The sequence below is a fragment of the Convolutriloba macropyga genome, chromosome 5, assembly GCF_964194025.1.
Source record: "Convolutriloba macropyga chromosome 5, txConMacr16.3, whole genome shotgun sequence".
In the NCBI taxonomy this organism is placed as follows: Eukaryota; Metazoa; Xenacoelomorpha; order Acoela; family Convolutidae; genus Convolutriloba; species Convolutriloba macropyga.
Window position 1 is genome coordinate 33,170,260 of NC_134472.1, and position 13,036 is coordinate 33,183,295.

General features: G+C 36.9%; 1 protein-coding gene across 1 annotated transcript in view; it reads left to right on the forward strand.

The window, feature by feature from the left end:
- The window catches only part of LOC142339341 (uncharacterized), a 131,200-nt gene that overhangs the window by 27,968 nt on the left and 90,196 nt on the right, over positions 1–13,036 (forward strand). Inside the window, exons 10-13 of the mRNA XM_075389322.1 lie at positions 2,545–2,707; positions 2,781–2,823; positions 3,290–3,496; positions 7,676–7,963. Coding sequence (XP_075245437.1) covers positions 2,545–2,707; positions 2,781–2,823; positions 3,290–3,496; positions 7,676–7,963 — 701 coding nt within the window. The remainder of the gene's footprint in view (positions 1–2,544; positions 2,708–2,780; positions 2,824–3,289; positions 3,497–7,675; positions 7,964–13,036) is intronic.

Here is a 13,036-nt window from a genome sequence, read left to right on the forward strand (position 1 = left end):
GGACACAACACTTTGGACCAGATAGCCAAGATCACCCAGACGGTCTTTGATGCACTGGAAGCACAGCCACGCTAGAGAGGAATACTAGCGCTCATGGACTTCGCAAAGGATCATGACCGAGAGTGGCGAGATGCGCTATTGCCAAAAATGGCCAGGACGCATATACCTTCTACATACAGTGGGTTAAAGCATTGATATATGACCGCAGAGGAGTGGTAAGATGGGGAGCCACGCAATCGACATCGCGCATCTTCTCAGAAGGACTCCACCAAGGAAGCGCGCTAGCCCCGCTCTTTTGGCTCATATATATCAATGACATTGATTGAGATTGTACTGCAATTCTGGCTACAGGTAACGACATGGAGAACTGCGGAAGCAAAATCCAGCCAGCCCTCTACCAGATATCGACATGGGACCAAGAATTGAAAAGTACAAATTTCATCCGGTAAGTGCTGTTTCTTCACTTTCACGCGCAGCCACAAGGAAACTGGGGCCAAAAAGAAGCCACGACTTGTTTTGGATGGCCAGGACCTTGCTTTCGAGGCAAACTCTACGTTTCTTGACATAGTACTGGATGATCAGCTCACCATCTCTAAACAGCCTGACAAAGTGAAAAAGACAATGCAGCAACGAGTAGGAAGCATAGCTCTACTAAGCGGAAAAACATACGGAACTGACAAAAATACGCTGAGGACCGCATATACTGCGTATGTCAGATCCTGCAGGGAATACGGAGTGAGCGTCCATTCCAACCACGCAGCGCCTTCCACCAGAGCCAAGCTTAAAGCTGCCCAAAACAGATGCGCTGGCATCATCACAGGGTGCCTCCGAATTACAGATTACAACAACATCGTAGCCGCGGAAGCCGAACTGCGGTCCTTGTCGATCCGGGGGAAACTACTTGCAGTGAAGGAGTTTGGAAGAATCCTGCAACTCCCACACCCGGACACAACAAGGACACGGATGCTGCTGAGTACCATTCGTCGTCTGAAATTCAAAGCCAGAGAGGCTTGGCTGAGACAAACCAACTCCACTGCACCTGACTAAGACTGTGAGATGCCCCTCCGGCCATGCTTCAGGAGAACAGCGCAATGGATCTTAACAAACAGACTGGACGAAGATGTGATCTCTCCTCATGCCAACCCAAAAATATGGGAGGAGCCTCCTCCAGTCAAGATCTGCCATAAACATCCGAAACTCTCCAAAAACGCACCAGTAGAAGATCAGAGAATAGCTGCCAGCGAATTCGTTGAAACAATAGCTGCCGAAACCATACTCTAGAGCGACGGGTCGACACACGAGGGGTACTACAATGGTGGAGGAGGCGCAATAATCTTCCACAAGAGCGACAACGAAGAAATCATTAGACATACAGGCAGGTACTGCAGCAGGACTAGAGCGGAACTGGTCGCCATTCTAGCATCACTCTAAGAGGTACGGAACACACCCAGTGTGGCCCTCCTCTGCGACTCAATGGCCGCGCTCCAAATTGTGGCAAAAGGAGCCAACAAACAATCTTCCAAGATCGGTCTGCAAATGTAGAGCTCACTAACGAGGCTGCAGCGAGAAGGATCTTCAGTATTCATGTACTGGGTTCCTGGACATGCCTCGCAAACCAAGCCAGTGAATTAGCCCAACACAACTCAGTACTGGACATGGACAGTCTCAAAGTAGCCGGACGAGTAACAACTGAATTGATGGCCAAAACAAGAGCTTCCAGGCAGCCAGACCCCCCAGGATTGGACAGTGCACGAGTTGGCAAAAATGTACCCTCGCACAGCTCAAGAGTGGGAAGAGCATCTTGACAAGAGATACCCTCCACTGATTTGGAAGAGCTGAAGACTCTCTGAGCCTCCTATGCGGAGACGAAGACTCGGTACATGCTGAGCGAGTGCGCCATGACGATGCTACCCTGACGAACGCTTTTGGCCCAGACAACAGTGTCAGCGACGCCCTACAGACCGAAGACAAGAAGATATTCGACTTTCTAGAGAGTGTGGGTTGTCTCAAAGACAACCCTACCTCGACAGCCGAAGATACTGCTGCAGTGTAGTGTGCAGAGAGAGAAAATTGAAAAATGTTTTCTCAAATCTCATAAACTGGTCGTTTTTAAGTTAACAGAACCTCGTTTTTCTGTGAATTGAAAACTTTTTGAAAGAAAGTGTTCCTTTTTCATAGAACTTCTTTTTTGCTTCAATGGTCAATTGAAGTTTGAAGACGATTGCATCAAATAATTATCACTAGCGTTTGAGACAGATAATCGTGCCAGCTCAAGGGAAACAAAGATAGTTTTTCGATCAAAATTAGCCTAGGTTAAAATAAATTTTGCTTTTGTCTCGAGATAAATTAGTAAACAAAATTTTTGGCTCAACTTTCCTGTGACCTAAAATGTAAGTTTCAAAATGTAAGCTTTGAAAAAATTCAGCCTGAAATCAAAGCCTCTAGGTATCTTGAAACATGGATTTTTCAAAATCTTGTCTTACTTATTTCAAATGATTTAGCCTACTATTTACTGATTATCTGACTTTGTTTGTCTGTTTTTAGCAACGCCCTGTAAAGTCAAAATCGACATCAGTTTATCTCCACTGCCAAAGAAATTCCAGCGCATCAAGCGATGCACACAGACAGGAAGTAAGCACTATCCAGCGACTTCAAACATTGTCATTAGGCAGTCGAAAGTTACGAATGGCAAATTTATCCCTCCAACGTAAGTTTATTTCTGATGGTTGTTAATCTCAATTGGTAGTTAGTTATCTAGAAAATGTGACTGTGAATTTCAGATGCAATGCTGAAAGAACAATCAAATCATGTGAAAATCCATTGGTTAGTGCTTCTTTCTGGTTGCAGAAAACAATAATTGTTAATCTTTAAATCTTTTGATATTCATATTTGATACTTTTGAAAAATAATATTTGATAAATCTTGTAATAATCTTATTCCCTAATGAACGGGATACTCTTTCTTCAAAAAAAAACGTAGTTTGTACAAATTTGTGGTATGCTGTTCCTGACAAGAGTTATCAGCTGTCGTCAATTTCTGTTAGGTATCAATTGTATTAATCGATGAACAACAATGAAGGTGTTTAAGTATCTGTAAGAATAGAACGCTAAATTGACCGAATAATTGCTTTACATACTCCTGTAACATATACACAAAACAATTCGGCTGTTCTAATAGTATAAGTATGTAGTAGAATATCTCCAGCTAATTTTTGTTCTGCTATTAAGCCCTAATTAGAAAAGCTTTTATTTATTTTTTTTAATTTGGTTAATATATTTTATTAATTCAGGTATCACTGTCTGAGAAACAGTGTGAACGAGGGGAGCCAATGAGACATTTCCACAATTTGCAAAGCAAGCACATTCCCAATGTAGTGCTCTCTCGACACCTGTTAGAATTGGTGGATCTGTGGGTACTCAATTGCATGGCATTTGAGAAGACTCTGTCCCGATTGGATCAGGAGTATGCCTTGCATGCTGCTGCTGAAGCTTTTCTGGTTAGAGAATGCAGAAATATTCAACAAGGTTTTGCCCTTTAAAGATATCGTGGAACTGTAAAGACAGCTCGAAAATAATGTGCGGACAAGTTTGTGTGAACATATTAATGTCTTTTCATACATTGTCAAATGTTTTTACGGAACTTGGTGTGACTAACCACAGCAATTAATGTTCACTCTAGTGATATAAAAACGATCAATTTGTATGATCATTTTCTTTTAGATGATCATTTTTTCACTTGATTTCATTATTGATTTCCTCTATTGTGTTTTACCAGAAAAATTTTCGAGATGTTAAATTTGACCATTTTTAAACATCATTTATATAAAACCTGTGATGACAATAGCGATAAATTTATTACAAGATTTTGAAGCGGTAGGAAGTGTAGATACTTTTGCTTCTTTTTCCCGTAGTCTGTCACTTAAAAAAAATTAACTAACAAAAAGTCACAAAAAACTTTGACGATCAATTTTACAAAAACAACGCAAATAATTAATCATTCACAGTTGCTTCTAGTTTTCCCGACCCACTAGTGGGGGGAGGAACTATATGCTCAAATGAGTTTCTTTGTTCAGTCAAGTTTGGCCAATCGATATATTCACCGTCGAGAGCTGAGACTTGTATAATTAGAAAGCCTATCCAGCGTAGAGTATGGAATTAAAAAGATTTTTCTGATTTTGGTTTTCTACAGGGAGTTATTGAGGTTTAATGTTTTGTGAATAGTAGTCGGAATACGGTTGTTTTTATTCACATTTTCCGTGTTTTTTGACCAAATTTTTCGTCAATTTTGCTAAAATTTGTTCAAATTGTTAGCAACAATGTTATTGGTTTTACTTTTGAGGATACAGGATGCTTGTCGATTGGTTTTATCGGAGTCTTTTGATAAATATTTTCTAAATTTTTCGAATTTCAGACTTTTTGTAATCAAAAATTGCTTCAAGTACGCTTTATGTACCACTTGGTTTAAATATAGCGGAAGTAAATACTAAACATCTGCTGGCACAACCTTTGAAACCTCCAAAAAAGTCTATTTGTGCTTTCGTTTTCTATGGGACGATTAGAATTTTGCGGGGTTTTTTCTTAATACAAAAATTACACAATTCGCATCATTTATTTTTGGTTTACTAATATATTTCATTTGCTAAATTATCTTTTTCCGAAAAAGTATGGAATAATTTAATTTTTTTTGTTTTGCGCGCAGCAATTTTGGGGCTAGGTTTCGACAAATCTTGGATTCTTACACTCAATAATTATTCGGATTATTTTCGGGAGCAGTTTCTTTCAGATTGTTTTCGCACTTTTGTTATCTTTATGTTGATTAACGACGCGAAAGACTTCAAATCAAGGCTCAATTAATCATAGATTCTATTTACAACAAAATGAGGTCAAATATTTTTATATATATATATATACTCAATAATTATTCGGATTATTTTCGGGCGCAGTTTCTTTCAGATTGTTTTCGCACTTTTGTTATCTTTATGTTGATTAACGACGCGAAAGACTTCAAATCAAGGCTCAATTAATCATAGATTCTATTTACAACAAAATGAGGTCAAATATTTATATATATATATATATATAAATTTTTATGGCTTTGACAATGTGTTTTCGTAAGTTTTAAATGATTTTTTTGTGTTGCCTTCATTTTTTATGCTTCTTTTTGCAGCCTCATGACTTCATCTTACTAATCAAAGATTGAATTTGATTTTTTAAGAGCTATAGAAGGACCTATATAATGCTTTCATCTAATGCCTCTTAGGACTTTAAATAAATATTTTTTAAGAAGGTGTCAGTGAAGTTTTGAAGTTTTGAAGTGTCCACCTATAGCTCAGTCTCAATATGTACAGGGGCAATTTTGCAAGTGATGTGAAAAACACTCTTTATAATGTTTTTAATTATGACTAATGGTTTTTTGCCTCTCTTACTACGAAATTTCATAAAGTTTTGTGATTTTTGCATAATTGCCTATATTTGAGGTTGTAATTTGTTCCCATTTCAGATTTTCACGTTGAAGTTAATTCAAATTGGCATTGAAGAAATGCGCAGTATAACTTATTCAAAGAGGTCAGTGAATAGCTTACAGTTTAAACGTGTGAGTTTTATTAGAATTCAAAAGCCTTAATTCATTCTACGAATTATTTAATGTGTCTATATCACTGTCTTCAACAAGTAATTTACTCTCATTGTTGATAGAGCTCATCATTATTCTCTTGTTCCAAACAACATTTGTGCTATTGGTAATGTTTTGACTGACCTACTTAGACCTTTTTTTGTCTTTTCCATAAAGGCCCTCTTCAGGGAAGACATTTAAAATCAAATGAAGTGCGAGCGGAAAATTCAAATATTTTAAGTCAATTTCAATTTTTTAATGGTTTTCAATGTCATGGTTTTAATGAATCTGCTCTATGTCTTCAATAAAGTGTTTGTGAAATTTTGAGTGCTGTCCGTAGTTGATGTTTTTGTTGTCTTATCATTCGGTTTCACTAATACTTATTACAACTAGCTTCCTGAGCAGCTGCACGTGTTTTTAGTGTAAGTTGAAAGCTCGTGATTTGTTTGAATTTTTGAAAATGTTTGTTTTAAATGAATCAGTGGATTTTTGATCCTTGTCATTTTTATCATTTCTGTCAATTTTGTTGTATGTTAGACAGATCGCATCCACTATCTAGTGAATCAAGATCCAATTTTCATAGTGGTTTTATTTTCAACTAATTTCTTTCTTTGGTGTTTGTACTACAAATTTTCATGAGAAGTGCCAATTGATTTGACTTTTTCTGACTTGTTTTCGTGTTCTTACCATGTTATCACACTAACAAGTCTGCCCAATTGGCGTTGAACATGATTAGCCTCTGCTTTTAACTATTGAGACACCGCTTTCTTGTTTAGTTTAAATGATTTTTCTTTTCGTTTTTGCCGTTCTCTTTGATGTCGTCTGACATATTATGGATAATGACAGCTCTTAATTGCTTCCTGTGAGGTATAAACTAACCTCGTTAATCAGCCGAGTTTATACGTCTTGATTTAATCAATTTGAAAAAGCTAAATATTGTGAATTTTTCAACTTTGCGCTTTTTGCTCTTTGTCGACCTGATAGTGGGTCTCATTATTGACGGGTCTCATATCTTACCTATTGAATTACAAGTTTTTTTGTTTAGTTCAGGTTTTATCTGGGTCCATTTTCAGGTGTTTTTTCAATGTAGTCATCTGGTTTTGGTCGTAATTAATGTTTGCTAGTACTTGATTTTTATGTTTGTCTTGTCCAGTACTCTCATAAATGCTTCTAGTCTAGCGGGCTTCTAATCCAGCATTTTTTTCATATAATTGTTTGTTGGACGATACGTGAATTTTCGGAAAGGTTTTTATCTCTTCCTCATTTGGTAGGCAATTAAATCAAAACGTTGAAGAGCGGGGTCGGAACATTATGTACAAACGCACATCACTGAGTCTCCTTATTCGCCTTCACAATCACAACTCATTATCAATGGGTCACATATTCAATCATAAAAATACTGTCGTTATCTGTTTTAGTTGTTTGGTGATAAGTTGCAGATCAGATATCATATCAGGAATGAACTTTTTTAATGAAGGAATAATATCTGAACTTTGCTTAAAATTGCCTTTTTCCCAAGGATACAGTATCTAATTACCGAAATGAGAGAAATCTTAATTGGTGTTCAATTTCAGAAATTTCCCGCTCTATACTAATTGTGGATTAAGGAGACAATTGGTAGTTCTGAAATTACCAATAACACTTTTCAAAAGAACACCGAAGTCGTACATATACCACGTGATGCGGGTTTTCTAATGATACCACTCACAACTCTTCAAGAATAATATATAAATGGTCAAAATCGGCTGAACAAAAAACCCAGTTACGCATATTGTTCCTGCGCCTCTAAAGGATTTCGGTACAATAACGACTCTATAATAAGGGAGAAATAAAGTTTTTCTCCTTTAAAACTCCAACACAGCCCTTAAAACTCCAAACTGAAAATAGCTATAGCTTTTTTTTCCAGACATTAAGTAAATTTGCGCTGTACAATTTGTGGAGCTTCCTGATTGCCTTTTGAATAATGGCTTCTGTTAAGCTCTTAAAATTGTGCTGCTTAATATTTTTTAATCGCATTTATTAGCAAGAAGTTAAATTGCAAGCTGTAATTGTTTCATATTTTAAGAAACACCTTCAATCCGCTGGGCCTGCTAAACAACCCCTGGATATCCAGCTTAAGTCAGAACTGGCATCTCTGAGAATCATCAGAATCGGGATGCCATTCAGTGGGTTCCAGAAGGTGTCTTCCTCGTCGATTACCAACAAAAGGGAAGTCTACCTTGGGTCACAGAGCAGATGGCCAGATATGAGTGGCTCATTTGCCTTGGAGTGTGTGAACATCATGACTTTGGAGTTCAATAAGTTCTGGCTGCGTGTGAAAGAATTCAACTTAACCAATGGTGCCAAATATGATGTTAGTTAATTAGCCTTTGGAGTCGAAGATTCTTATATTCCACGTTATAATCAAATATCGTTTTAGATTTCAAAGTTTCCTTGCATGATCTTGCTATGATTATTGAGATTGATATACAATAAAGTGATTACTGCGATTGATATTTAATTGTTCTCGAACGAAATATGAAGAAATTATTGTTAACGTGGGTGTCGTTATGCGACTCGAAGAGGAATATTGTTATTCTATAGGTTTTTAACGACTCGAAGAGGATTATTGGTGTTCTTCATTTTTTCTTAAAATTCAAAGAATTCGAATTTCTTGGAGCGTTGTCTCTTTTTCGAGATCTGTCCACACAATTCAATAATTTTTGAAGTCAAATGGGGAGTAGTGATTTTTATCACACCGAAATAGGAAGTGGAGCGGAAAAAGAGAGTGGTTTTGAAATTTTTTTCTCTAAATTTAGTTGAGTGAGAGAACGGTGATTGAACAAAAATTTACTTTTGCGCTAGTGGTTTTTTCACATGCGGCAATTTGACTTCGATTTTTACTGTTTTTTTTTTCATTTTTTCCTCGGATTTTATTCTAAGTTATTTTTGAGTCGATTTCTAGCCATTCTTAGGTCCTATTTTTTGTTTACTCAATGAAAATTCTTTGAATTTTAGGTCAGGACTTCTCGTGCTGTATTTTCGTAGCTGAAGCAAATTAGTTCAAGACTTGAATCTTGACTTCTATCTTTCTGAACATTGACTTCTGTTTTAGAAGGTTGACTTCTGTTTTCGAACATTTGGCTGGAACAGTAGCACAGTTTCTAATATATAATTAGGAACTGATGGTAATATTCATGGTCGAAAGGTCATTGTGATAAGCTTTCGTTCAATAACATTCCCTTCTCCCAACCCACCCCACATAGCTACCCCTCCCCCAGACTTACGTTACTGCTCCCCTCCCAAACCACCCAGTCTACCAATCTGCACCAGACTCTTCATCTACCAAGACCCTAAACCAAAAGTTATGTCTGTATTTTTTTAAAGTTTCTGCCAATAATTCTTTCGCTATTTTCGCTAATTCTTTCGCTGCTTTCTGTGATCTTTATGCTAGGTTAGGTTAGTGATTACATTCGAAGACTCTTCGAGTCACTTCCTGTATTCTATAGGCTACTTTTAGGTGAAGCAATGTTGTTTGTTACTTGAATTTTGTCATCTTTGTTTTCGAAACATTGGCATCTATTTTAGAACCTTTACTTCTGTTTGTTTAATACCAAATTTCATTCGCGTATTGTTTAATGTATTAATTATTAGGAGCTGCAGGCAATTTTCAAGATGCAACGGTCATATTGAGATTTTATCCCACAACAGTCCTTATTCCAATTCAAATTACAGTCACCCCCACACCTACCTACCTCAGCTCCTTCACCTACCTATCCCACCCCCTCCTGAAACTGCATATCCCACCTTTCTCTACTAACCTAATAACTAGACGCCCCCATTCGCCCCTAAATAGCAAACCCCGGGTCCTATATTCTCCACCTACCTTCCCTGCCAACGCGCCGTGGCCCAAAGAACCCCAAAGCCGTGGCACAAAGAACCCCCACCTTTTTTTTTGTTTTCGACCATTAAGATCTATTTAAGATCGTTGTTTTATGCTTTCATTGCAGATTGGACTTCAACAGGAGCTTGGTTTCTAATATATTTTAATTAGGAATTGTTTGTAATTTTCAAGGTTGAAAAGCCTATTTGAGAAATGTTATTGCCATATCAGTACCTCCTCCCCATGCAAACTACGGACACCACCACCTACCGACCTCCCCCCACCATCGTACATCCAGTCCATGCCGCCTATGTTCCTCCTCCCCAGCTACCTACAGTCCTCAACTAACTACAACCTCACCTATCTTCTCCCCCACCAACTGACACCTAACCCAGCGCACATCTACCTACCTTTCTCCCCCTATACCTACCACCCTCGCCCATCTACCTGCCCCAAACCCACCTATGGCGAATACAGCCACCCTCACCTACTCACGCCAATTAACTAAGAGTTTTATCTGAAATTTTTGAACACTTTCTATAGTTTTTCTTTGTTTTTCGACGATTATTTTCTATAGTTTTTCTTTGTTTTTCGACGATTATTTTTTTGACATTGTTTATTCAGCTAAGGTTAGTTAGAAAACATTTTGAATGAATCATCGAGTTGTTTCCGTTATTCTACTGGCTATGTTCTTGTGATCTAAATTGACTTTTAGTCTTAAAAAACTGGGTAAACTGGTTACGCGTGAGGACATGGTTAAGTGTCTGAGCAACTCTTTTAGAGCTCTACTAAGCTCCAAGTATATGGTTCATCAAATTGTCATGTTTTAATGGCGTTTTGGACCCCCTCTCTCAACATTTTTACCCCATCCCCCTCATTTATCCTCGCAGTCTGAGGCGAGCCTCCGTCTTCGTAAGCCAGTTACAACCAAAGCCGACCCGCCGCGGTCATTTAAGAGCTATTCGTCCGACGTTAGTCGGTGATTTTTAATATTTGCGTTTTGGTTGTCGTGTTGTGAATTTACACCAAACACTTCACCCGTTGCGTTGTCAGCTGGCAAATTTGCTCACTGTTATTTCTTGGGATATTTGAGCATGCAGTTGAATAATTTTCCTGCTGCAAAAGAGCCTTCTTATGACATGTTAGGAGGCCTCGGTAAATCTATTCTGTGAGATCCAGCGCAGTTTTTATTGACTAAAATAAATGACTGTTGAAAGAAAGAGAGAAAGAATTTATTTAGTTGTTACGGATATATAAAGCAACAAAAGGGAAAATTTACGAGGTCGATTAGCCTTCTATTTCAAACTGCCCGTTAACAATAGTGATAAACTTCAACTTAAAACAAATATGAACATTAACAATGAGAATTTTACACTTCACTTATTGACTGAAAACTAGCTTTACCAACTGCCAATTGCATATAAGATAAGATTTGAGATTATGGAAGCACTGAGTGATTTGAGGAATAGGAGCATTTTCGTTATTCAAGGGAATAATCCCAATCGAATTTAAGTTATTGAATAACACAGCATCTCTCTACCTAATTGAGAATCTTTCAATTTAGCGCTTACACAAGGGTTCAATTAAGATTTGTGAATTAGATTATCTTGTTCTTCTCACTTTGCTGTCAAACGAGAAAAGTTTATTACAAAACATTTGTATATGTTGTCCAGTTGTTGAACAAACTTAAGTTATTCGTATAAATGTAGATCATATACCGTTGGGATCGATTTGTTTATGAACAAGTCTTCGCGTTCATCAATTTTTTTCGGAAATGAATGATTTATAACAATTTCTTCTGTAATTTTTAAATGGCCTGGAGAGAAGAGTAGCTACACTAGCAATAAATTGAAGTACCATTTTGAATAATCGGGGTAATATTTGTATTGAAGTGTTCAATCAATTGCTTCCTAGGAACAAAATGCAGCAATTTCGATACAACACCACATTATTTTGATAATTTTACTCGCACATAATCGATATGACTTTGGATTGCGAGCTTACTTTCCAGACGTATACCAAGGTATTTACATACTGGCTGCATTGGTATAAGCTTATGATCTAATTCAAACGGATTGGGTTTAGTGGTCCCAATGTTCAATTGCACCGTCTTCTCGATTTAAGCAGAAGTTTGTTGCTTACTAGCCAGTTATTTTCTTTTTTCAGACCAGATTTTACAGTTCCGGGATTGCATCCTGTAGTTTCAATTTTTATGTCGTCAGCAAAAAGCAACGACCTAACACTTTCACAAACATTTGGTAAATCATTTATGCATATAATAAAGAGTAATGGCCCCAAGTTTGAACCTTATGGAACACCGTAGGGTGTCTTTTACCACTCTGAGCAAGTGCTATTGACCTGCACTAACTGATATCTGTTACTGAGATAGGATTTAAATCATTTCAGGTATCTACTTCTTATGCCATATCTTGGGAAAAGTTTATTGCATTGCTTTGCTGGCTATCCAGTCTTGCGCTTTCAGTAAATTCAACTCAGGCATCAATAGTACTATGTTTCCATCTAAAACCAAACTTTTCGTAAATTTTTCATAAAAGAGTTGCTGACTTTCAAAGAAGTTATGGTTGTACATTACTCGTTCAAATATTTTACAACAGACAGTCAATAATGATATGGGACGATGATTATTTCCATCAACTTTTGATCCCTCTTTATGTAATGGAATAACCTTTGCTCTCGATAATAGCCCGGGAAAACTCCTGGAAAAAGACCTGTTTATCAAAAGTACAATAAACGGGATTGTAACAACTGATGTACGTTTTACTAGGATATTATTTATGTTATCAACACCTAATAATGGCTTGTTATTCAAAGTACTCATAATATCATTTATCTCTTTCTGTTTTGTTTTATATAAGGATATTGAACGTATATTTTGTCCAAAAAAATCTCTATAGCTTGATATCAGATGATCACTTGTTTTTTTTTCCAATTTTTTGCAAAATGACTATTGAAAATGTTTGCATTTGTTCCTGTGTTGGGTTTACTACGTTGTCAACAAAACAAAAAGATAGCATAGATATGCTTGTACCTGATTTAAATTTGCCAGTTAAATCATCCAGTAATTTATGCGTTTGTCTCGAATTTCCTATGCATGCCCTACACTTGTTAAGGTAGAATTTCCTTTTTGTTTGTTTAACTTCAAACTCCAAAGCTCTTCGACATAATTTAAATTTTTGAAGACTATTGTTAGTTTTATCTAACTTCGACTGCATATGTAACCTGTTTCTCTTAGTTCTCGAATTTTTCAACTTTTTATTATACCATTTCGGTTGAGAGTCTTCTTTTTTAATTTGCTTTAGAGGCGCAAATGTTTCTGCAACTTCAAGAAATGTTGTGTTAAACTCCATGAATGCTAAATTGGAATTTGGAGTTCTTGAGTTTTTTGTTTTCATTTAGTCGTAAATGTATAATTTTTTGAATAGTATTAAATTTGGATTATTAAGGAACTTTGTATTTCAAAAAGTGACCTCTTTTTTGTTTATTTCCAGTTTAGTTTTACATGTGAAAATGTTTGGGCAGTGATCTGTAAAGTTCTGATGCTCC